The 27,789-nt window shown below is 39.8% G+C and overlaps 1 protein-coding gene across 1 annotated transcript in view; it reads left to right on the forward strand.

The window, feature by feature from the left end:
• The first annotated feature begins 1,044 nt into the window (after positions 1-1,044).
• Positions 1,045-27,789, forward strand: part of nkain2 (sodium/potassium transporting ATPase interacting 2) — a 107,910-nt gene continuing 81,165 nt past the window's right edge. Inside the window, exon 1 of the mRNA XM_031726257.2 lies at positions 1,045-2,507. Coding sequence (XP_031582117.1) covers positions 2,454-2,507 — 54 coding nt within the window. The 5' untranslated portion in view covers positions 1,045-2,453. The remainder of the gene's footprint in view (positions 2,508-27,789) is intronic.

Below are 27,789 nucleotides of genomic sequence, written 5' to 3' on the forward strand. Positions count from 1 at the left end.
TTTATATGTAACATAAAAGGACAGTTGAATAGTGCAACATCCATGATGCACATCAGTATGATGTACAACAAATATGCAAATAAAAGCAAAGTTAAGCCACTGCATAATACAGCCGCCCCCTAGAAGGACAGCATATTCACAATACAAGATGGGGAAATTTGTTTTTATACTAAAGTAGCCGGAAGTTATTCACTCTTTGAAATTTCTTGCAGTATCATTATTTATTATTTCTTGGAAATACTTGATATGTTACCTACTTATTTTAGTGTATATACTGGTAAGTATTTGCAGGTAAATATAATTACATCAGAAAATACATAAAATTTCCAGTTAATTCTTGGGAAATTACACCCTTAGTCGCGAGAATATTATAAAGTGCTATTAGCCCTGATAGCAGCGTGGTACTCCACTGGTTTTATATTAAAAACACTTTCATGTCCAGTGTAACTGTGATGCACTGTGAACTGCAGAGTATGCAGGTTAAAGGCTGGGAATAGGTAATGTGAAAGACAGACAGTAAACAGTTTAAACTGAACCCTGCACTCTTACATCACTTAGCACACACTAAGATACTGTTTGCTTTGTGCTGTTTGCTACACTTTAAACTGTTACCAGTGTAGTCTGATATTTGCTATGCTGTTTGCATTTGAATTGTGCTTTTGCTTTTTTGATCATTTCGCTGATTATTAGAAAGATGATTTAAAGTAACTTAAATTAACTGACCATCTTAAGTATTGTAAGTATTGGTGCCGACCAGGCCCATCCCTTTATGACCACAGTCCACCCATCTCCTGATGGCTGCTTCCAACAGGATAAATCATTATGCCACAAAGCTCAAATCATCTCAAACTGCAGCTTCACGTCATGGATGTGCAGCAGGTATGTAATGCTATCATGTCAATCCAAACCCAATCTGAGGAATGTTTGCAGCACCTTTTTGAATCTGTGGAGAATTAAGGCAGTACTAAAAGCAAGAGAGAGGACAACCTGGTACTAACTACGTGTACTTAATTAATGGCAAGTGAAAGTTTTGCCGATTCTATCCACTTTTATTTTGAAAATCCCCACCGGAACAGCACCACTGTACCGAGGTGTTTGACTTGACAGATGGCAGGCGGGAGACGCTCCTCTCTCGGCTGTCTCTCTCGGTCCGTTGGTCCATCCCGGTTCCCATTGTCTCCCCTGTTCACTCCTTGAAGACAACCCCGAGACGACCAACTAAACTTAGCCGTTTTTTTCCCGCTCACACCACCCACTATGCTTTACGTTTGGAGACTTACCTCGACCTGAAATTTTACCCCTTCCCTCTGTGTATGAAATTTGGGCATGCTCTTCTGTTTTCTTGTTTTTGTTTTTTGTTTTTTAAAAAAAAAACATTGTATAAACGCATTGGCAGTAACGGAGACAGCACCGACTGAAGCGACCATCGACTGACGGGCTTGACAAGACGGCAGTTGTGTCATGGATCTGATGGGGAGATGAACCGAAGGAGGAGGAGGACTCATTAGCCAAAAAGCGCCCCCCGAAATCAGCTTCCAGCGGCTGTTGACACCTTACAACATTTTTATCAATGACCGTTTTCTCACTGGATAAAACACCACAGCTATCGGAAGATATAAGACAGGTTTGGGACCCAAGTGTTGGAGATTTGAAATAAATAAATATATAAATAAATAAAACGCGGTGTTTGGTGAAGGATGTTGCCGCTACATGTCCGTTACTTCCCCTGAGAGGAGAGGAGCTCGCCTGTGTGAAAAGAGGCAGGGACCACTTTCACTTGTTTTCTCCACCCTACAACAAATTAGGCTGTTTCACTCACACGAATGCAAGTGGCTCTTAATCGGATTACTAAACGAGGGATTTAATCTGGAGGGGAATACATCCATCTAATCTCACCGTCTCCCTTTCCCCCCAGCCCATCAGTGTCTTTAAGTGGCTGCTGCTTGTGTGCTGGACTGTGTCACTTCGAGTGTGTTCATTGTGATGATGATGGTGATGATGATGATGATCGAGGTGATCGCAGGTGATGTCTGGACAAGTGCAAACTGTGTAGAAATCACTGGAAAGTCGCTGTAATCTCTGCTGGATGAATGAATGAAGGCGCTTCGTTTGTGCCACATGTGTTGAAATGCAGCTGATTTAGCAGGCTACGAAAGTGCCCTCAGTTGCTGAGGCTTGGAGAGGGTTTATCTACATATCCAGCTCTGTGGACTTGAATCATCCCCCTCCCCAAAGGACGTACTGTTACGGGCTTAAGTAGTTGCCTTTCATTCCCTTGAGCTCCAGAGAGTACGAGGGGAGCTGGTACCCTGTCCTCTGAGCCTGAGAAGGGAGTGCTTCTACCTGGGCTGGAGGCCAGCCAGACGGCCCTTTGGGAGCTTTTGGATTTTGAAGGAGAGATCTTGGGGAGTTTCTGCTCCACGTGGACCTCTAGAGAGAGCCAGGAGGACATCATGGGGTGCTGCAGTGGCAGGTGCACCTTGGCCTTCATCTGTGGCATGCAGCTGGTGAGTGCTTACGTTACTATTGATCCTGTAAGGGGAGGAAAGTCTGGGTTAAATCTTTGAAAAGCTCCACAAACAGACAGGTTCAGATGGGAAAGAAGAAAAAAGGCATCTTTATCTGGAGATGGAGCAGGAGGAGAGGTGGGTGGCTGGAGAGAGGGAGAGATGGATTACTCAAAGGTCACATTTCAGAAGTTAATAAAAGGTCATGATACAAGGAATGATGTGCTTTGACGAATATGAGGGCTGAATAGATGAATACTGTTGCCTGGAGCTCTGAGGCTGTACTAAGAGTCCATATAGAGGGATTGATGGAGGTGGAGAGTGATAGATGGAGGCACTGTAGAGAAATGAGGTATGGGTGGATGGCAGATGGATAGATATATGAAGCAGGTACATGTAAAGCAAAGAAGGTAAAGACCCATTATAAGGTTGCAGCATCAGACGCTGCCATTCTGTTTCTGTCTGTCTCCCGGTGTATCTCTCTTTTACACCATCTGTGTCAGTGGAAACTGGTGCCAGGCAAGACAACTGGGAGGAGGGATGGTCTGTAGGTGTGTATGTGTGCATACATGTGAGGAAGTGTGAGGAGCAGCACAAACAGTTTTATTAGTTCTGTCTTGTAGCTTCTGCATAATATGAGGAAAATTTTTCCCAGGAGCAGAACGATATAATGAAGCAGCAAGAGCTGCCAAATGGTTTAATGTAGGTGACCTGCTGGTAGATCACGACATTTCTTATCAAACAGGCATAGTGGATAACATTTTTTAGGTAGCATGTGAATAAACATCGTTGGAATTCAGTTAAAGTTTTTTTAAAATTAAATTTAATTAGATTTTCAGGCTTTTTTTAGCCTTGTTTTGGTGAGTTTGTGACAAGCTTGTTGCCATCTTTGGTTTCTGTATACCACTATATATAGTCACTACACATAAACCTCCTGTAAACTACCTGTGGAAATTTTGTCTTTTATCATTTCGTAGTTTTATATCTGTGTGTGTGTGTGTGTGTGTGTGTGTGTGTGTGTGTGTGTGTGTGTACAACAATACAGTCTATTTGCTCAACCATAGTAAAGAGGATACTATAGGAAATATAAATATAGGCTGTTGTTTCTTCCGTAAGGCTGTTCCACTGTTTGCATTGCTTCTCTTTAAATAAAGTTGAGCGATATGTAAACATTTTTCCACTTGGTGTTATTGCAAGCATCTCTTGTACCTACGGCATCTGTGTTACTCTTGGCAGCTTAAAGGTATTTATTGTGAATTTCTAAGCGAAACAGTTAAATCCTACTTCTGGTTTCTCCCTTTATTCACAAAGAGTGGCCACAACAGGTAGTTGTGCATCTTTGATTTGGCAGATTTTTACACTGGATGCCCTTCCAGACCACCAAGGGCTGGTGTCAGAAGGGCATTAAGAACGTGAACAAACTTTATGTTGTAAGTGACTGAGTGCTGTGTTGTGGTGAAGAGATATCAGGAATTTCTAGTACCTGGCTGTACTTTCCAATGCCAATTTGTACTAGGGTTGACTCGATACTAGAATTTCAAACTTGATACCGATGCCCAAGACAATACTCGATACTTGATGCCACTTTTGAAACCAAAGGGAAGGTTTTGACTTAGTCGTGCAACTGTGGAAGTAGCAGTGAAGACTCGGTCAAAATCTTGGAAAAGTTAATTTTCAACTAATTTCCCCAATTATAAGTTTGATTTATCAAAATAAGTATTTAGGATGAATTTTAGAGATTTTACTCATTTTATAAATTATTTAGACAATTTCACTACAGACCATGAAGTTAAAATGTATTTTATATTTGTATTCCTCATAACAAACGAAGGGTACAACTAACGGCATAATACCTACCATATGTAAGTAACAATTGCTGTAGAAGAATTAAAGAATTAAAGAAAATTTAAAGATGAACTTTGGATAAAGTGTGGTATTAGTTATGCTGCAATAATTATTCATCTTTTATCTAGCTACAGTCCACTAGCTGCTGCATTAATGGTAACAGACAGATAATGTGGCCATTGGGTAATTGCTAATAGTTAAACGGGTAGCACCAAGGTGTGTACTGGCTAGGTTAACATTCATAATACTTGTTTAATAATTCAGTGCCGTAAAACGGAAGCTTTACTACCTCTAAAATTCCTCCTAAAATGTTGTTCACTCTTATGAACGTTAACTACTTGAAGGGGCTGCATGGGTGACTGTGCGTGAAGGTGTGTATCGGCTGGAGGAGGCAAAGACGGCACTGTTTGTATAGAAACAGTTCCAAAAAGGACAGCAGGACACATCTAAAACATTTAAACACTTGCTTGTTAAAATGCTGCCGCTTGGTGGTGAAAGTTTGAGTTCAGTTTTGGAGATTGTAATTAAAAAACGTTCCTTTAAGAACAAGACAAAAAGAAACGCTGTCACTTTCTCCAAACTTATTACTAATGGCTCCCTTTTAAGTCCTCAAACAGACTTTTTAAGCTGGGAGCATGACTTTAATTGATCCCCAGTTGTGAGAAAGTAGATGCCTTTGCTTTTCTTTCTAATACTGTTATTTTTAAGCTGCTCATTCTAGCTACATTTTAAACTAAAGGATTATTATTGCTACTGTACATAGTAGCTATAAGACTAACAGCCACAGCAGAGCAATAATTCCAGGCAAAGATTCTCCAGACGCTAACCAGGGGAAATGAAGGAAATCAGTCCCTTTAGGCAAAGCGGTACCACTCATCACAGAATAAATCCTGCATTTTCTAAAGATTTATGAAATGTTGCTGTTAGAGGATCTCGCTGTGGAGCTTTTGTCTGCCGTGTGTATGGTAGCCAAAGACAAGCTATGATATAGAATAGGACAGTGAACACGCATGTGAACAGAAATGCATAAACATGAGGTGAAACGCTTTGGCTGTTGCAGCCTTTGCAGTCATGTACAGTGAGTGTGTGCAAAAGTAAAAAGCTATTGTGATGATGAATAGGAAGCTGTTAGCGACAGCACGAAGCACTCTGTTTTCAATACAAAAGGAAAATATAGAGAAAAAAACTCACCCAATTTACCATAAAGATATTATGTGCATGACCCTCTTTGAGCGAGCGTGTGCTTGTAGGCCTATTGTGCTGTGAAATAGGACGTTGCTGTGCTCGTTTCCATTCAAATAAAGACAGTTCTGTAAGTGAACACGTCCGCAGCAGAATGCCGATGAGTTTACCAAATGCGGTGCACACACTGTACGCGAAGAAACACACCACTGTGCTGTAAATGGGGATGCTGTGTATTTCCCTGTGTGAAGTAAAGGCCACGAGTGACTGTGTGTGTGTGTGTGTGTGAGAGAGAGAGAGAGAGTGCTTGTGAATGAGATGCTGTCACAGAGATAGTCATTGTGTCTAATGCGGTGGAACTAATGCTATGCCATAGTCAACAACATGTTTTGCTCTGTTAACCGTTGTAATAGCTAAGCCAGCTGATGAGCTGGAGGTCTAACACTACTGTATGTTTCAGCTTGGCCATGCACGGTTAGCATCTGCAGCTATTCGAGCAGAGGGCTCGTGAAGCATCACAAAAAGTGCTCATTTCCACTCTTCAAAGACATACATTTGAAGATATTTCATTCCTGCGGTTCCCTCACCAGAAGGCACGCTGCTCGCAGTCCTCTCTGCTGTGTGTTAACCACATTGACCACAGATTAAAGACAGCCTCTTACCCTGCCTCAGACGCCCCACTGTTGGAAGTAATTGTTTTTGCTAAGTGAGCATCCGCCTAATTGGGGAGCTTGTAGAGTAAGAAGCAGTACTGGTCCAACCCAGTATCACTGCAAAACATGTAATAGACACAGCGCTCCACCGTGTCTTTTTCACGCTTTGCCTCTCCAAAGTGTGAAAAAAACACGGTGGACCGGCATGTCTATTGCAAGTTTTGGCGCAATATCGGGTTGACTGGTCAGTGTGTCTTATGTAGGGGAACTGATGTCTTATGCAACTCCTAGCAGCAGTTTTTCCTCCTGCTTCATTAGCTGGGTTAATTGCTAAAAGCTGATGTCGCCACACCTGAGCAGAGATCAATGATCCAGGTTGGGGATATGTCTACTTCACAGCTGACGTCAAAGCGTGCAGAGTTTAATCGATTCTATCAGCCAAATGTATATATTTGCCTGATTGTTTTCATTTGTCTTGCTTTTATTAGTAATGTGTAATTTAATGTCAGCAGTTAGTTAAAAAAAAAAAGAAGAAGTGTGCTGCTTTTCTGATAGCGCTCGGTGTCAGTCTAAATCTTTTTCTTTCTTTTCCTCACAGCCGCACTTAGTAAGTAAAGCTAAAAGGACTATTGATTTTTGGGGATTGAATACATGGTTATATTCTCAGTGAATCAAGTAATCTTTTAATCTAAAGAAAAAATTCTAAAATGTAATTACATCCAAGGTGATGGCTTCATATCCCTTGATTTGTCTGCAAAAAAACCCTAAAAACAGCAAAAGCCACAATTCTCTCTTACAATTACAAAAGAGTGAAAACAAGCAAAACAAACGCTCACTTGACAAAGAGACCAGCACAATTAAAAGTAATATACACTCATTGGACACTATTTTTTACTTTGTACAGTACAGTGAACTGAAATTATTTTAGGAGTTGAGCTTTATGACATGTTGATGTTATCCTGCTGGAAGCAGCTATCAGATAGTACCCTGGTCACAAAGGGACGGCCATGGTTCCTTCATGACCGCTCAGGTAGGCTGTGGCATTTAAAAGATGCTCAACGGGTACCAAGAATATGTCCCCTATACCATTAGACCACCATAACCAAGCTGAACTGTTAATAGAAGACAGGGCGAATCCATGCTTTTGTGTTGTTTACACCAAATTCTGCTTCAAGTGCTTCAAGATTGTATTGTGTATTGTGCACATTTAGAGATGCTCTTCAGCATACCCTGGTTTTAACCAGTAGTTATTTGAATTACTGTACCTTTACTATCAGAGCGAAACAGTCTGGCCATTCTCTTCTGAAGGCTGGCATCAACAAGTCATTTTTTTCCTCTCAATCAACTGACACTCATTGGATATTTCCTCTTTTTTGGGCCATTTTCTGTAAACCCTAGAGACAGTTGTATGAGAAAATCCCAGCAGAGCGGCGGTTTCTGAAATAGAGTAGCCCGTGTGGCACCAACAAGTCACTTCAATCACCTTTCTTCCCTATTCGAGTTGAACTTCAGCAGGTCCTCTTGAACATGTCTACATGCCTGAATGCCTAGAGTTGGTGCCAAATGACTGGCTAATTGCATATTTGCATTAACGAGTAGCTGAACATGTGTATCTAATAATGTGGCTGTTGAGTGCATATTTATTCTAAAGACCAGAGCGGTGTTGTCGTCTCTAGTGACTAAAAAAAATGAGCAAATGAGAGACTTTCTCAAAATAAAGTCTTGTTGACTATAAAAGTGGTGTCTTAATGAGCCCGTAGCAACAGCGTTGTCATGTTGTATTACATGCATAAAGTTTCATGGTGCTGTGAGCAAGCTGTGTTATAAGAGGAAGATCATACAGCTAAATTGAACAAAACAGCCGTAGAGTACACACACACAAACACAAACACACGCCATGCCACTGGTGACTCACTGCCTGTGGCGATGGTTCAGGTCTATGTTGCTATAACAGCCCACAGCAACCATCAGCTGCTGCCACAGAAGTGATGACTAAATTATCTAAGGGCGTGACGGGTAACAGGACTGCAACCGTGGCCTCCCACCATTGGCTGGTTCAGTCGAGCTTTTGAAGTCGGCCGGTGGGTGTTAATGTTGATGGAACGGTAATTATGTTGTTGATGTGTACGTTAATTGAATTGAGGTAATGGAGTAAAATGATGGGCTTGTAATTCAGTGTAGTGCGCAATTACAGTGAGATAATAACTGGTAATCCAGAGAAATGTAATTGATCTTTCAGACTGTCACATATTAGCAACAGGAGAACATTAACCTAAAAGAAATTTTCCCAGAAACTGAGGTAAGTGCTTTTTCTTGAAAAATATTCTCTTTTACACTGCTGGAATTGCAGATACTAGCTCAAATACCAAGAATACCTGTTCAATCAATCTAATAAATTTGACTTTGATCTCCTGGCAAACTATAGTTATTTCCATGTGTCCTTTATGAGGCTGTGGGACAGTAAGCTTTCGGAGCTTTCAAAGCTCCAGCGTGCAGCCCAGCACCTTAGAATTAAACAGCAACAAAGAGCAAAACATCAGTCATAAAATATTTAATTGGAATTAAAATGTTGATTGTTGAATGTTGATGTTGCTCTATGTGCTACAGCAGCAGTCCCCAACCCCCGGGTCCGGTTCGTGAGTCGTTTGGTACCGGGCCGTGAGAGTTGAGACTCGGGTGTGAAATTTATGGTTTTCAGGGTTTGTATCGTTTTTTAGCATTATTTTTTTATCGTTTTTATCATTGACTCAGTTTCCCTGGGTCTTTTCCCGTGTGCTATGAATAAATCTTCTTTTTTTTGGTACCGGTACTGGTTTTATTTTGTTGTATTTATCTGCGACAACTTAAAGGCCGGTCCGTGAAAATATTGTCGGACATAAACTGGTCCGTGGCGCAAAAAAGGTTGGGGACCGCTGTGCTACAACACTAGATTAGGATTTGCTGCAGCATTCATTTCTTGTCTTTTTTAGAATAGTTATTGTGGTAACGGTATATTTTTTATGATCTTTTTCATTTTTAATCACCCTTTGATAACATCTCTGGAGTAGGTGGCGCTCATAGGGATCATTTTCTGTGGAAAAAAAGTCATATAATGCATGAAATACCCCTTTCAGCTTGCTGCCAACAACACCCATTTCATTTGAAGTTTTTTTTTTTAAACATTTGACCAGAAACACGTGTATTTTTATATAATTTTGCAACTACAGTTGTATATGGAACAAGGTTATGCAGAGAATGACTGTAGGCTATCAGAGACAGTGTTTATCTTACCGTGACAGTATGATCATGTGACATTTCCACCACTGAGGGACATACTGAATAATTTACCTTTTAGAAGCTGCAAAATGGATGCAGAAATTGTATCTCAGCATGTGCACCACATGTTTGAAAAAAAAGTGAGTTTGTAAGCATCAAAAGTCAGAAACTAGTACTTAACCAAGATGTTTTGGGCAAGAAAAAAACAGTAAAATCAAAGATAACATGTTGGAGTTTTATAGAACTCATTTTATCTTGAAGCTGGCTTAATAACTTCAGCAGAACTGGTTTGCAGATTGATATAAACAGTCAATTTCACTTCAGCATTGCAATTTGGCAAAAATGTTCTCCCACTCAGTTTGATTGTATCGTATATCCCATTTTTTTATTAGTGATCTTGAGTTGCAACTATTTTGCAGTGTGTACCATCTCCCGCTGTTGGTTTTTTCAGCATTTTAAAGCAAATCCACTTTTAGAATGGGTTGAGTGTTCAAAGTGAACAGAGCTCTGCTCTTTGGCAACAAACAATCTTCAGACCTCCTTCCTCATCGCAGCAACTCAGCGAGATAAAAAGGCTTTCCTATCCTTTATGTACAACACTGCTTTCAACAAAGGCCACACACAATCTCAGCTCTGAGTCTATAGATTTTCTGTCGCTCTTTCTTTTTCACACTCTCTAATTTGTCAGTCTCTCTTGCCCCAGGTCTCCATCTTTTTATATATGCCCACCCTCTGCGCGTATGTCTTTCTGGCCATTTTCATTTCTTTATCTCCACCTCCTCTCGCTGTCTGGCTCTGCTTGCAAGAATGCGGCCATCACACCTTAGCCAGGGACTTGACTGACAGCTCATTCACTGTATTTCAATAGTCTGAACACAAAGTAAGTCTTCACTCACTGATCTGATGAGGTAGTTTCACTGTGCCAAATCAGTCCCACACTGAATCTCAGTCCTTATAGATCAATCCAAGCTGCATCTCTATTGCTCATACATTCATGAATGATAGTGTTTCATTCTGTGATTTTCTGCTCTGTGATTTTCTGTGAAGGTATGCTATGTGCAAAAGGTTAAGTTTTGGGCTTAAAACTTTACTTTTTGATTATACTTACAGTTATGTCAGAATCAGGTGACCCTGACTCTTACATTAGTTATGCTGCAATAGGCCTAGGCTGAAGGGGGCTTCCCATGATGCACTAAGGGTTTCATCTCCACTCACCTCTTTTCACACTCCTTTCACATCACTCTGCATTTAATAATTATTCATTATTATTTCTGGCTTGGCTCTCTTCCACAGTGTGTCTTTTGTCCTGTCTTCCTCCCCTCATTCCCCGAGTGGCAACAGCAGACGGCTGCCACCCCCCTGGTTCTGCTGGAGGTTTCTTCCTATTATGAGGGAGTTTTTCCTTCCCACTCTTGCCAAGTCCTTGCTCATAGGGGGTTGTGTGATTGTTGGGGTTTTCTCTCTATTATTGCAGCATCTTTACCTTATAATATAAAGTGCATTGAGGAGACTGTTGTTGTTATTTGGCACAATATAATGACAAATAAAATTGAATTGAACTGAATTAACAAAGAGTGACATATTTCTAAACTCCTTTGATATAGGGTATCGAGTATGTCAATAGGTTTTTTGCTCTTTCTAGTCTACTGAGTGGTCAGTTCCATGTTGTGTGTATACAAAGTCTGATTGAGTGCATCGGTTGAAGTCACACTGTTGAACTAGCGGATTATTACCAGATTCATAATAACCTATATAAGCTATCCCAGTCCAGTTAATGTGCAGACAGTATAATGAAGGTACATACAGGAAAACAAAAGATCAGTCAACCAGCACTAAGAAATAGTTCTTATATTGTGAGTATTTTTTGCAACCGTGCAGAAGTTTTTTCTGCTGCAAGACTTACATCTGCAGTAACTGAACTCTTCCAGCATAATTACACTGCTACTGACAGTCAACCTCACTAACAGATTTCAGGGCACTCTGCACTGTGGTGTGATACAAATTATCTTAGGTCAGACAATGGATCAGCTCTGTTCAAGCAGATATTTTTAATTACTCAGTTAGAACCTCCGCCTCCTATACAGCCAAACGCTAACACCCAGCATATCTACCTCTCCCCTTCTTTGTTTCCAGCATTGATCTTCGCATTTGTGCTTACTTGCATCCACCAAATGCCTAATTATTTTAAAGGCTCATCCTTTAGACACCAAATCACCGCTTAAGCTATGAAGAAATAACATTAAGGCGAAAGTAAGGTGGCCCGTTGTAACACTGCAGTGGTTCCAGCAGAATTCCAGCAGACTCACCACCGCCTTCTTCAATACACTAATAAATAATACTTTCTGTACTAGTATAGTACTTCTATAGTATATATGTACTATAGTATATCTGCTTTTTTGCTTCAATATTTACTGACATATTCAACTGTCTCTCCACTTAGTTGTAGTCTGATGTTGATGAACTCCACCTTCTTGAGCTGTAGCTAACAACAGGTAGCAACAGAGTACCTTCACAACAGGAAGTTTCTTGTGTTCCACTGCCTGACTCTGGCCTTTTTGAGTTTTTGAGTGTTCCTGGGTGGGTTTTTGTCGAGTTCTCAGGTACTCAGTACTCACAAAGGCATGCATTCTAAATTATCCATAGGTGTGAACGTGAGTGAATGGTTGTCTATCTCTCTGTGTTAGCCCTGTGAAATATCCAGGGTGTCGTGGTACCTGGGTCTGTGACCCAAGGTTTTTATGTTTTGGGAATGTTTAAGTGTGTTCTAGTTTGTTATATTTATATTTTAGTTATTATTTTGTATTTGTTGTCATTCAGGATTTTATTATTAGGTGTTCCCTGTCCTCGTTTCTGGTTTCCTGTTAGTTATTTGTCTGTTCCCCCAGTCTTGTTTCTGTGTGTTTGGTTCCTCTGTTGTGTCTCGGTCCCCCACTCTTGCTCTCTGTCCACCTGGTCTCTCACCCTCGTACTGTGTCTTCTAGTCTTGTGTCTGTCTCCTCCCTCCATTCCCCTTATTTTGTCGGTCTGAGTCTTCTTGGTAGATGTCAGATTAGGCACCTTGTCACTAACTTGGTTATTGTATTTGGTAATTCAGAAATAAAGCTGCATTTATGTTCAGTGTTGCCTTTGTACTCTGCATCTTTGGGTCCATTCCTAACTGCCTCACACAGCATCATGACATGGGTGTACCCTGCCTCTTCCCCTATGACAGCTAGGTAGAGCTGGGCGATATAAGATTTTTTCATATCACGATATGTTTTTTTCATTTCAGGCGATAACGATATATATCACGATATAAGCCAAATAACTATATTTGTAAGATTTAAATGTGCCGTTACTCACAAGTAAAATGTGAAATAATTAGCAGCTTGTTTTAATTAAAATATTTATTTCCCATAATAAGTTCAACAGGGCAGATGTACTTAAGGAACATGAGACTTCAGTTTCAGATAAATAAAGGCAAATATTGCAAACTACACAAAAGGCAGCCGCTAAAGCGTTTAAGTTTCAAAATAGAACAAACAAAACAGACCACTAAATTGTCAATTCCACTTAGAAACAAAATATTAATTCTAAAAATAAATCTTAGTTTGTTTTACAGAAGAACAGACAAAATTGACTAACTTTTGTCAATATCAAATAAACTGAGAACTAAAAGGAAATTCTCAATCTCTCCTTGTTGTATAGATTAGCTTTTCAAACAGTTTTAACCGTTACTTTAGTCTGACAAAAGCCGAATGACGAATTAGCGCTTTCAGTCAGAGATTGAGCATGCACCGCTTTATTGTATTTCAGACTTGCTTTCGGCACAATTTACAGTCTGCGCTACTCTCTGTTTTTGTCAGACTTGAAATAGCGAAATACCTTCACACTACGGGACTTCTGTGGCCCTTCCGTTCGACAAGCTCTCCGGCATTGGAACCATCATCTGTTTTTTCTTCGGTAACCTTCGCTCACGCTCTCGGTTGATTTTTCTATAGTCGGCAAACTCCTTTCCTTCATTACCCGGGCTGCACGGCTGCAAAAACAAATACACATGTGCGCCTTTGGTGCTTGTGCTGTACATAACAAGTCACATGACGTGACGCTGCGGCTGTGATTGGTTCGGCTCTGCGCTACTTAATTTGGATTGGCTGTTCTTTTTTTTTTTTTAAGAGGACAAGAGATATGAGGCCTATCGCAATAGTTTAATTTTTCTATCGAGAAAAAGTTAGTTCGCAATACATATCGTTATCGTTTTATCGCCCAGCTCTACAGCTAGGCTAGGCTCCAGCCCCCCTGTGATTCTAAATTGAATAAGCAGTTGAGAAAATGGATGGATGCAGCACCATACTTACATTTTACTGAAGTTGTCAAAATGAATGTGAAATTTTAACATCTGGAATTTTAGTGCTGTGAAAATTAGAAAGAAAGTAATTTTACTCAAGTGGTGAGCACCTGGACTATAATTTTCTATTTGGTTGTTAATGTGGGATGAATATTTGTGGAGCCATTCATTAGCCAAAGAAGTCTATTAAATAGCTGTCACCAAACAGTACATCATTTTGCAAAATTAGTTTAGTTCATTAAGGTTTGGACTAAGACCAAATGAAAAATGTGTGGGTGCTCTGTGGTGGTCTACCACTCTTTTCTTTGCTTATGTTGACATATTTAAGGGAAGAAGTCTCGTGGACGACATGAAGGAGCCTTTTAATGCTATTTACATGTTTCTTTTTGATAAATATTTTCTGAAAGGTTGAAACATGTCACTCTGCTTTCTGTCTAGATTCTAAGCTAAAGCTACTACATCTACTAATTTACTGAATAGCAAATATTTTAAACATTATTAAAACTTAGTTCACGAGATGCAGACTCACTCAACATGTATAGCAAGAAGAAAGTGGGGATTATACTCTGTATGTTACAGTTGCAGACACAGACAGCTGCAGGCACCACAGAGGCGTAGTCTTTCCTGTTATACTTCTTTGAAGTCCACTTGAAGTGTTCTCGAAGAGCGACCGTGTAGTTGGTGCATTGTACTTTAGTGCCCGTCTCCCCAGACAACTCTATGCAGTCATACAAACAGAGCAGCATGAATCACTCGGACACAAGTGGACCCTAGCAGCTTCAGAGAAACTATAACACCTCTGAAAGTATCTGTAGTCATACTCAAATCTTCTGGAAGGATGTACTTCTTAGGCACACCTGTGTTTTGAGCTAAATGCTAACACTAATATCAGCACAAAAAGAATGCTTACATACTGTTTTAAACAGGCCTCAGCATGTTAAGCATCTTACTTTAGAAGGCTTTGCAGGATTTCTAAATTAAAGTTGAAGACTGTATTAATTGCCAGATTTAGATGAGAGTAATGCTAGTAGACCTGGGGGAGCAAGGTGCAGGCACAGACTGCGAATACATCACACAGGCACAAATTCCTGCCAGTTATTGTTAAATAACATTCAGGTGATGAGTCCTCATGATGTTGAAATTTAATGTTCTCGTCAGGTCCGATGTTCAATATCCACTTGATGTAAACTGTTTTCCGAAAGAAACTGAAAGAAACACTTTCTCATTGATAGAGCTGGACAAAAAATATAAACAGAATTATTGCAAAATAACTTTTGTCCGATAAAGAAGCAAAGCAGCAAACTGTGTCAAAAGCATGTTTCCACAAAGGCAGGTGACATCACGGATCACAGCGCCATTCTCACACAGTGCACAGCTCATTGTTTAGCCGCACAATGCAAGATGTTGGAGTCTCACGCAATTTCTCCTGCAACATGCCTTATGGCAAAAAACAAAGCAACATAGTGATATCACAAATGCAACAGTCTACTGTACTGGGGAAGTCCTTATGCCAGTGAGCACAGTCGAAAATGTTGGATTATAGCTGCTTACTAAAGCAAGTGACCCTCATAACCAACTGGTCATAAACATTTCTAGCGACTTCTTCATGGTGTGCTCCACCTCTCTGGAGTAAGCTTGATTTATATTGAGATATAAAGTTGTTGTCAGAAGTTTATTAATGTTAATTTTTAACAATTTCTTTTAAACTCTTCTTTTTCGATGGTGGAATGGGTTAATGTACGGCATACATCTTTAATAAGTCAATGACAATTTTGAATTTATTTAGGATTTTCTGTAATCCATACAGGATCTAATATATACATACACTGTGACTGATGTTTGGTTAAATGTCCCTCAGAAAGTTGCATCTCAACCAGAGACTTTTGGTAGCCATCAACAAGCTTCTGGCATAATTCTGGCTGGATATTTGAGCACTCTTCTTGGCAGGATCGGTAGAGTTCATTTAAATTGACTGGTTTCCTAGTACAGACCCAGCTTTTCAATAGGATTGAGGTCAGAGCTTTGGGAAGGCCATTCCAGAAGCTCTCTGTTAAAATAAAACTAGCATAAAATGACAGAGTTTTCATTTCTTTTAAATGAGCAGAGTTACAAATTCAGCAGGGGAATAAATAAATATTTCTCCCACACTATGCTGTGAAATCATTCCACTCTGACCGGTGGTAACATTAGGAAAAAGAACAGCTCAAAAAAATGATTAAAATTACCATGACATCGATGACCAAGATGCGTGAATGTAAACTTCTGACCAAAACTGTTTGTAAATATACATATGAAAAAATGTGTTACTGTAAAAAACAGGATTCTTCTGTTAGTTGAGAACATAACATGTCTTGGAGTCTTAAAAAAGGAGTGCAACACAATGATAGTGTTTCAACTCACGTTGTCATCATAACAAAGTCTGTGAAAGTGTGAAAGAATGGGATCAGTAAAGAGTGTTTTTTTTATTCAACTTAGAAAAGCTGACTCAATCTATATTCCTCCACAGCTCAGTGGAGGCTTTAAATTGAACTCTTACACAGTTGGATTGTTTGTTCTATAGTCTCACTGATACTGACACGCATATTGTGAAATCACAGCTGCAAACCAAAACTGAAATCCACTGTGTGGTGGGTTTGTTGTGTACGTTCATGTGGCAGCACGCTGTACTATAGCACAAAATGTTTTTTGCTGGCATCGTTAAAAACACGTGACATTTACTGTAGAAGAGTAGTGAGATGGAGGAGGCTGTTTCTGGTTCTGGTTCTTTTCTTCACTTATTCTTCTTTTTTCATATCAACAGTGTTCATCACAGAAACACACTTTCCTCAGTTTTAATATTTTGGGTAAAGCATGTGTTTTCAGCAGTTTGGCCATCATTTGGTTTCTGGTTTGGTTTCTCTACTGTTGCTATGGAGAGGAAGTTTGTCAGAGGTGCAAATTGGAGCTACAGCAATTTTATAAAGCTTTCAGATAAAACTGGATCATTTTAAGTCTTTTGAATTTTTTGTTCCACTTTTCAAAGTTTGAAAGTTCCAAGCTGCAAGAAAAACCCCAGTTAACCATTTTAATTACAATGATTCTGATCTTCATCTAAGTTTATGTTTTGTTTTTTTATTCAAAGGGAACAATGGAAATTCGTCATTATGAGCACTTAGGTTTGTCCATTGTGCAATATGCTAGATTTAGCCGTACATGCTAATTGTCATCTGTAGTCTTTGGCAGGTTGGCAGCATTTATAGACACTGAGGTAAAACCAAAGATGTAAAGGATCCAAGCATAGGTTAGAGATGAAAGCATATGATTGATAGAAAATGTAACCATAAAACATATTACAAATTAAACATTAAAAAGCACATACAAAACTCATACACAGAGACAGAAGCCCATTAACACAAGTACTAAAACAAAAGGGGTTGATGGAAAAATAGACTTTCAGTGACGCTACTTCAGATAAGGACAAAATGTATTTGCTTCTTTGGAGAGAAAGAAAAATATTATGTTCCTTAATGTGTAGTGTTTCAGGTGTTTTAATTGTGACTTAATTGATCTAAAGAATTTATTAAAAGCAGATCAGAAAGAATATAAATTAACAAATAATAAATAGATTTATTTGGCCAATTATCGGCCAGTATTAGCTATTTGCTATGAGTATCAGTATTAGCTGATGAGTAAAATTTTAAAAAGTAAAGAAGAGACAGGAGCAAAACCTTCAGACATGTTATTGTGTGATTACACTGCATAGTTAGTCCACCAGAGGGGACTCCCCTGTTGGTAACTTGGTACGTGACGAACACAACAACCAGCTGATCCAAGCACATTTGAGTAGAGTGTAAACAAGTACATAAATCACTGCACATAACAAATGTTATGGAAATCTGCGTATGTTCATGTGTCTGAAAGAAAGAAAATATTGGCTAGTATATCAGCATATCAGATTTTTAAATGACAAATATTGGTATTGGTCATAAATGTCCTGTATTGTTCATCTTTACATTTGGTGTCTTTTTCAAACACATTAATAATTGCTCACAGTCAAAATAGGTTTTCATCAGCAGTATTGATATGTCTTTATTGAACAACCCTCTACGCGGCTTGACACAACATTTATTATGGACTCAGGACTCTTGATTCCATAATATATTTTTAGCTCATTTCAGCCGAACATCTAATGAACTAAAATTAACAACAGTTCATCTAAGCCGCTGCTGATCATTGACCAGTCACAACTGGCCAGAATTAGATGCTTTTTTCCAGAGTTTGGTAATAAAAAATCATGTGGAGAGGAAAAAAAAGTATTTGGTGGCACTTTGAACATGACAAACCTAAAGTTGAAAACATCTCTTGGTGCTCCAATTAGGATTTTTTGTACACATGTTTGCGTCATTGATTTTTTTTTCTTGCTTGATTTAGCTTAATTTATGTAGCTTTTCTACTTTTCTACTTATGATTTGAGCCAGAGAGTTTCATAGTCATCCAAGACAAAGAAACACTCCATCTGTGAGTCAGCTATTATTGTCTGTGGGGAAAATGATTGGAAACTCTCTAACTGAAAGTCCTTAGTGTCCACTGTTTCCCTTGAAACATGCATTTTAATTCCAGGTTTTTCCTTTTTAAAACCAGAGGTGATTATTTCATACACAATAGAAGAAAGACAGAGGCAATGTATCAAAGATAATGCGAGGAACAGCAAAGTTCACAGTGGCTCACTGCTGAGCACAAAACTAATCTGCAATGATATTTATTCACATCACTCCTCGGCAAACAAATTAGTATGTTCCTTTAGTGCATGAGGAAAAACAACAAATGGTGAATAATGTTTAGAATCCTTGAAAGCTTCCTTTAATGTAGAACATTAGCGAGTGCACTTATAGATCTAGATTTTCAAAGTAATTGTCCAAACCTTTCATCTTAAATTGCAGCTGTGGAAAACACTAAGAAGGCCACTGCAGCCAGTTATATTGGATTGCTGTTGTTTCTTCAGAGCAATCTGGTGGCCAATTTCAATCTCCCAGCATCATACTCCTGAGTCCTGACCCCATCTTTGAAAATTGCCGCCGGTTTCATATCGACACTCAGCAGTGGCAAGTGAGAGGAAAGTGAGGCGACGACAGGCAACAAAGGTCATGTACTGGATTTGAGCGAGCGATATCACAGGCGGGCGTGCCTGCTGAGCTGCCAAGATCCGTATCGACGGCGCTGGAAGCTGACCTTGTGCACGACCACCGCTGACGGATGAGCCGAGATGGTGTTTGGTCAGATACTGCAGCCTCAATATTTACACTCAGGCAGACAGACAGGCCGGGACAGACACTTGCTTCTGTGTGCTTCATATTAAAGCGCTCCAAATTGTTGTGCTACTGACTTTCTGCTCGTTGCTGCTCCGGGATTGTTATTTACCCCTCAAGGTGAAACGCTCCCCATTGTTCTCAGAGAACTCATATCCTGTTGATGTAGTTGTTGCTATTGTTGTTACCGTGAATCCTGATATTCCGCCTGCGCAGTCGTTTTGATCTTATTACATCAAAGGAGTGCTTGAATTATAATGGTGAGCGGCTGCAGAGCAATGCTTCCAGCTTCATTTCACATAATTATAATGTGGAGATACGACCGGTGTCAGATTAAGAACTGCTATTTGGAGAGAAAACAACCATATTTTCGGAGTGACACTGGTATTTGGTCGAGTCTAATGGATTTTGGGGGAAGTTGCTCTGCACAGAAGAAACTATAGAGTTATCAGCACTCACTATTTAGATGAAGAAAGGGGAAAAATCAGTTACAGGAGTTTCGGGTCCAGGAAGTGATGAAAATTCAATTTAGCTGTTTTCTTCTGCTTTCTACAGAAGCGAATTCTCTTTCTACCAACAATGTAACCATCCTTTCATCAGCAACAAACCTACTCCTGATAAAACATCTTGTTATATTGCCTGAAAGCTTTATCTTATCGGCTGCGGCTAAACCTCTGCTACGTCTTCTTTTATCATATTCACCATTTGTCTTTCCTCTGGTTTCTTATGCTGTTTCACTCTTTTCTTTCTCTGTTTCATTGTTGGCCTTGTTGTCTTGTAATTTTTCTCTCTGCGTCTCTCAATCTTTCTCTCAAGCTCACTCTTTCTTTTATTCTCTCTGTTGCTGCTCTGCACAGTCTCCCGGGCCATTTGAGTTGCTCAGGGAGCTGTGAAAACGATGTCTGTGTGTCTTTGAGTCTGCATCCTGTAGGGACTGCCTTTGTGTGTGTGTGTGTGCGTGTGCGTGTGTGCGTGCGTGCGTGCGTGCGTGTGTGTGTGTGTGTGTGTGTGTTCACATGCAGGGACGGGGAGGTAGTGGAGCGTGTTAAGTCTTGCTGTAGAAGCCTTTCGACTGGGATAAGGAGCCAAGGGAGGAAGGAGGGAGAGCAGGAAGGAAGGATGGTTGGATAGATATATTCATAGTGGATAGATGAATGTTTGTGTGCATGGATCGATGTTGGGATGGAGGGATTGAGATTTGGATGAATGAATGGATGTAGAGAGGGCAGAGAGAGAGATGAGTTGGGGCAGGAGGGGAAGAGCAGATGATAACAAGAGAGGATGGATCGATGACGTATGGATACCCAAGATATATGGATGAACAGATGATTAAGGAATGAATAGGCCTTTTAATAGTGCAGAGTTATTAGTAAAGACCATAGATGGCAGACAGAAAGCCAAATATGTTGTGCACTAACTTTGTTATAATGGAGAAGATACTGTCTGGAGACTCTAATAGTAATAAGGCTTACTAAAGTTATATTTAAGAATAAAATCAAGCACTTTAAGGCCCTTCATGCTACTCTGTACACCCGACTAGATATTATATTTAAATGTGAGTAATCAGTAAGTATTACTAAGAGCAGTGGTGGAGGAAATAAATAAAAGCAGTAATCAGAGTAGAAATATTGTCATAGAATTAAAAGTCATGCAGTCAGGATTCCAATTAAAGACCAACTAGCAGGTTGGCAACCTCGGTAAATAAAATTAAAAGACAGTTAAACAATACCTAGATTTTTCAGAAAAAAGTTTATATATGCATTAAAAAAACTCAGAGCTTGGCTCTCATGTTACACGAACTGAGTGCCAACTGGTAGGCGAGTGGTTGCTGGTTGTCACGATATTAGAATGTCAAATTCGATACTGATACCCATGAAAATACTACATGCTCGATACCATTTTCGATACTATGGGGCAAGCTTTTGATCCCATTCTGTAAGAACAGAAGTAATGGCAAAAAAGTCATATCTAAAAAAAAAACGTTTTCAACTAATTATCTCAATTATAAGTTTGCTTTAACAAAATAAGTAGTCAGGATTGAGTTTAGAGGTTTTATTCGTTTTACAAAAAACAGATCAATACACACAGAGTGTAAAGGTAAAATAACACAATATCTAACATCTAAATCATTTAATGAATGCAGCATTATGGAAAAGTTACTCTCATTGTGCTCATTGCGCTCACTGTGAAAAACCTCACAGCTGGCTTCAACAAAATAAGAAACATATTTTAATAAGTTAAGTAGAAAAGTTAACTTTTTCATCTTGTCCACATCTGCTTGCTTATTACTTCAGTGTTGTTAAAATGGGAGCTTTACCGACTTCGGGAATTCCTCCTAAAGTGTTCATTGTTATGAACGTTAATTAAGCTGTTAGTGAGGGGAGGGGCTGTGTGCCTGCCTGTCTTTGTATGTCACTGGGAGGAGGCAAGTTTACTCATTAGCTGTTGCAAATGAGTAAACTATCAGTGACCACAGCAATCTGCTACTAACCAAAGCAGCCACAATGAGGTTTTTGTGCAGGCTCCTAACCGAGCTAATGTTGTGTTTTACTAATATGTAAATGTGATGTCATGCACATATGGTAGTTATGCACATTTCTACCACTTTGAGGCCCATGCCCTCAACAGTAGAGCTTGTCAGCTAACCAGTTTTGAGTTTATGGTCAAAGTCATTTATATCTAAAACCTGCAGGACACCAGCCCTCGAGGCCTGGAGTTGGACACCCCTGCCCTAACCTCTTCCACATGCGGGGTTTCGCTTTATTTTCTCCTTTGCAGATGACACTCTATTATTTTTCATAGGGAGGCCAGTCTCTTTTTGGTTGTGAAGGTTGTTTTTATTTTATGCTATTATTTTATCAGTGCCTTTGGAAATGGTATTTCCAGAGCTGCGGGTGAGTTTGACATTATAGCGCAGATATTATAAAATGTATTTATTATAAAATGTTACAATGAGTACGTTTCACTTGGAACTGATTATTGAAAATATAATTTGCAGTCTTTTTTCTTTCTTTTTTTTTTTTTTACCACAGCAGCATTCAACTGTATCCTCTTCATTATGTGATTTTTCTCTCAGCAGAAATCCTGAACAAAGCTACAAGTCAAACCTATAATAAAGAACCTTAAGAAAGTAATGTGATATTAGAACTGCAGTCTTACAATCACCCTCTTACACTTTAGAGGGTTTGGATAAAGGAGAAGTGATCACAGTGAGAAGCCACAACTATGGTGTCTAATATTCTATATTGAGACTTTCCTTTAATGTAATAACTGACAGTTTGAGTGAGTGAACTTTGTCCACAAACAATACGACCAAAGGTTGGGAATAGACTGGGCAAGGCCTCCTGGAAAAGATAGTTTTGACCTTAGCTGATCTGCTAATGTTTTACCATCATTTGATCAATGTAGACTTTGCTCAGGTTAAGAGGTTCGATGCACAGAAGAATCAGAGATCATAAACCTGCCTACGTCTTTTGTGTCTTTTCATAGAGACTGCATACATTTTCACACCTCCCTGTTGTAGCACACACAGATCAGTAGTGATGTGGATTGTTCTGTCCTTGTGCAAATGAAGTATTAATCATTCAGTAATTCTAAATATACAATGAACACATCTCATATGACTTACGCAATACGTGTGCCACTGAGTGCACCCAGTGTTGATGGGAAGGAGGTGGTTGCTTTAGGCAACTAGAGAGAAGCATTAGAAGCATTAAGGCTTTTATCATAAAGAGAATATCACATGAATTCATTCAGAAAATCATGTAAATAAGAAACTATCTTAACAGGCAGTTTCACACAACAAAATCAGATCTTGCTCTTACTTTAGCTTTCTCCGAAGGGTGGCTGGCCTCTGTGTTAGAGATATTGTGAGGTGCTCAGTCATCCGAGAGGGGTTTAGAGTAGAGCCGCTACTCTTCCAAATCAAAGGAGCCAGTTGAGGTAGTTTGGGCATGTGACTAGGATGCCTCGTGGAGAGGGAATACCCCCACAACCTGGCTTTGGATGGGCGTAAAAAAATGGATGGATGGATGGATGGATGAATGTGTTAATAGGTGGATGGGAGACTAATTTTAAGACAAAACCTCTGCCCATGTATTTTAGTGATGTTATCTCAGGGTTATTGCTAAATAGCAATATCAGTCTAATTTCTGGGCCAAAACACCCCCCTGACCTAAAGTATAGCTGCTTTGGGGTAAGCTCAGATGGGAAGTGGCCCTGTAACTGGGGATGACCTAAGTGTTAAAGAACATAATGGAGTGGATGGGTGGACTTTTCATACTAATTAACTAACATCTCATTGTTTAATCTTGCTTATCGTTATTTACCTTGTAAAAACTACTTTTCTGTTTCTTGTGATTCTCATATTTTTCAAATACTCAGGCATGCAGATTGGTTCCATTTTGACAAGCACTTTTGTGATTTAAAAAACAGAAACCGAAACATCATTTTGCATCGCTGATTCTTGTTAGCCTCTCTGTTTGTGTTGCATGAAAAATAGCACAGAAGTTTTGACAGGAGCTGTCTTATCTGATATGGGTCGCATGTTTACTGCTGCCTGCCAAAGTCTTCTGTCACTTCTCCAAAAGCTGCCATTATTCTGATCTATAAATATGTTACTTTGCTCTTTGTTCTCTTTACACACAAATGAACACACACTGTCAGGCTGGGCACAGACTCGTGTCTATGCCCTATCAGGCATGCACACACAGACATGCAGATGCAGTTTTTCTGTACTTTCCTCTGATATGTTAACAGTAGGAATCCAGAGAGTCTTCACACATGACTCCTAAAGGCACCACAGAAGAACAGTTTTGATTCAGTTTTGAATCCCTTGAAGGAACAGAGAGGCGTAATGTGTGAGAGCAGTAAGAGCACAGCGTGTTACACTTTCATCTTTACCTGTAATCATTTTTTACCCTCCACCACTCAAAACCCTCCTCTTCCCTCTTCCTCTCTCTCTAAGTATGGATTGATTTAGTCTTATTACCTTACACACCTGCCCTTTGGTTTGGCTCCACTCGTCTCCTTTTCACATAGACACACACACAAACACACACATACCAACTACTGCCTTCTATTGCTCTTACTGTCATACCCACACATACACAAACACACTCAGACACAGTAATCAGATCCGCCAATCTCTTGTATTTTTGAATACGGCAGCTAAAGTGAGATACGGATACAGTGTCAGCTCTCAGCCCGGCTCCGTATCAGCATATCAGCCAAACTGCAGTCACGTCTCACCAAAATAGGAGCTCAGTGCGCTCTTGAATGTAACAGACATTATGGTGGCAGTAGTGTTCAGTGTCTCTGTGTGTGGGGGAGTCTTGTGTAGAGAGAAAATGTTAAATGACTCACATTACCGTTTTAGACCATCTTACATGTCAGAGTCACTTATACCCTCCCATCTTCCTGCCCTTAAACTTTGAGCATCGATGTAACGCCGCTGTGCTACATCGAAGTTTGCCAGAGAGAAAGACAGTGCAGTCATTACTGAGTTGTGAAATGTGAGGAGTTCAGTCCTTTTTTCTATCCCCAGTGTTCGGTTGGATTGGAGCTTGGAGCTTAAAACTTCGGTTATGCGCTCTGGGTAAATTGGACAGCCTTTAGGGGTGCAGTCACAATCCATGACGAACTGGATGTACCAATTTGCCAGTTCTATACTGATACAGTACCAGCAGTTTATTGATCGGCTTGCATAATTATTTATTTTAAATGTTTAGTATCTCAGTCAGACTGGAGTAGAAGTGGGATGGCACTGCATTCGGCAATTGCACAGCTTTCCTGGTAGAAGGCAACCTGTCTCCCAACAATCAGGGTCTGACTCAGATTGACTGCACACTCAGACAGATTGTAAATAATTGCCGACAGACATACTGCCAACACATTGTAATCAACCTGAGTCAGTCTCCTGCGACACATCTCTATGTAATAGGGGACTCGACTCAGGTTGTTGCCAACTGGTTGTATTCTGGTTATGTTTATATTAAAAAGGAAGGTTGCCCAGTGCCTATGTCATTTTGCAGTTAAACCACTGTGCTGCTTGAACTGGATGACTGTTCGTAGAAGAATTTCCATTTCACGTTCGATTTAGCTTTTTTATATAGCACCAAATCACAACAACAATCACCACCTTATAATAAAAGAGAGAAAATCCCAACAATCAGACAGCCCCCTATGAGTAAGCACTTGGCAAGAGTGGGAAGGGAAAAATCCCTTTTAACAGGAAGAAACTTCTGGCAGAACCGTGCTCAGGGTGGGGTGGCCATTTGCCACGGCTGGTTGGGGGAGAGTTGAGAAAGACACAACAAATCTACTGTGTGAGGTGCTGAATGTAAGTAGTTAATATGAATTTCTGTTTAATGTGAATTCATCTGTATGTATTTTCAACAATGTATTACTGTTAATTGCCATATTATCACAAATTGATTGAATGTAATTGCAAACTTGACCCAGTTGTCACAATCTAATAGCAGAATGCCATCCATCCATTCATCCATTCGCTTATCCTTGTCCGGAGCCTATCACAACTGTCATAGAGCGAGTGGTACATCACAGCCTGGACAGGTCGACAATCTGCTAACGCATAGAGACATAGAAACAGACAACCATTCGCACTCACATTCACACCTATGGGCAATTTCGAGTCACCAATTAACCTAACCCCACTAACTGCATGGCTAAGTTTGACAGCAGAATGACTCGATCTTATTGCAGTCTTCTATCAGTCGCTATGAAGATGGTCCCCCATCTTTGAAGCAACCATTTCAAAAGCAACATATATATATATATATATATATATATATATATATATATATATATATATATATATATATATATATATATATATATATATATATATATATATATATATATATATATATATATATATATATATATATATATATATATATATATATATATATATATATATATATATATATATATATATATATATATATATATATATATATATATAACAGGTTGCTTGTCAGGATGTAATCCATGTCACATTTTTTATGGTAACCCAACAGCCTGAGCTGTTATTTTTTACTGAGCATAGTCTCAGTTATTTCCCATATTTACAAATTTTCCTTCTCACCTTTTTCCTCCCACTCAGTTCAGTTTCAGAGGATGTGATGGTATAGGCTGCTTTTAAAATATTTTTTATGTGCCACTTTTGGCAACAGATTCTTGGTCTGCTAATTGTGCACGCAGCTTTTGAAACCAAAGATCAAGCTGCGTACGTATTGCCGTGTTCGTTCAGTGGCGTTGCCAACATTAGCAGCTGCATTTAATGATAAAAAACTGTTTGGCTAAATCGTCTTGAAGCATGTCTGCCAGTGTGAGGTAGTTATTACACAGCCCGCGTCTTTGCACGTTGAAGCAGCAAATTTGAAAAAAAGTTTGTCTGAAACACACAAAAAACCCCATGGAGCGTACAAACATGAACACAAAGCAAATCACTCCCCTGAATCCGACATAATCATTCACCGGGTCTGATGAAAGCAAGCCAATATCATTTGGCAATCTGTAGGCCGTTTTGCAGCAGAGGACATGATTGATTGAAATAAAGGGAGACGATGCGTAATGCCGACACTGTCAGCTGTCCAATCCCCAGAAAGGATTTTATGATTGATGGCAGGCGGTAGCTTTTAGAACTCTCACACCTCTGCACTGCACTCTCAGCACTCACGGTGATTACATCTGAGTGTGTGCGCATTTGTGTGTGTGTATGTGTGTGTCAAACGAGAGACACAGTAACAAGGGGAACAGAGCCGTAATGTTTGTCCGCCGGTTTGCATGTGTGGGGTTGATTACAGTGGCTAGTGCCCGTCTGCTTGCATGCATTTATATGTGTGTGCGTTTGTGTGTGTGCAAAGGTGACGGTGCAGGCTGTCCATGTGTGATTCTCTGATTGTGTGTGTGTGTGAGAGAGAGTTGCTGTGGAAACCTGAGTGCTCATGGTGATAATGTGGGACTAAAGGAGGGAGGAAGCCAGTGAAGGACAACTGAGGATGTAGCAAGAAAAAAAAAGTGGGATAGATGGCAGCAGGAGTAAGTCAGGTGCTGAGGGATGCATAAGATGGGAAAGACAAATAAATACATACCGGGCAAGGTCCAAAGAAGAAATGGAAGGAGGCAAGGATGGATGGATGGTTAAATAAAGCTGTGGCAGACAGGGACAGAGGGAGACAAGGTTGTATAAAAGGGAGAAAAGGACAAAGAAGCATGTAAGGATGAAGTGAGGAATAGATGGAAGTAAATGAAAACCTCGACTTTCAGCCATGGGTCATGTACTTATCACCACCACTACAGCGCCAGTCCTGAATCTTGAACTGGTTTCACACATTTCCACTGGAAGACAGTGGCAAACACCTGACACTGGCACAAGATTTGTTGGGTTCCAAAGATTGAACCACTGACATTAACAAATGATTCTGCAACCCACAAATACACATATTTTCTTCATGTGGAAATTAGTATAAACTTTTGCTATATCACACTACTTAATGCTTCATATTTCTATCTAAAGCTACGTAAACGTCACTTCTAAACCCAGTCTAAATGTGGGTTAGTTCCGAAAAGGTAGTACTGGTTCCACACTGTCTATCAATAGAACAGGTAACAGTAGAGGGAGGGGGGAAAAGGCACACGAGGTGTGACAGGAAAAAAGTGACATGTGGAAACGGAGGGAAGGAAACACTTATCACATCTTTCCAGGAAAA

The sequence above is a fragment of the Oreochromis aureus genome, linkage group 15, assembly GCF_013358895.1.
Source record: "Oreochromis aureus strain Israel breed Guangdong linkage group 15, ZZ_aureus, whole genome shotgun sequence".
NCBI lineage: Eukaryota > Metazoa > Chordata > Actinopteri > Cichliformes > Cichlidae > Oreochromis > Oreochromis aureus.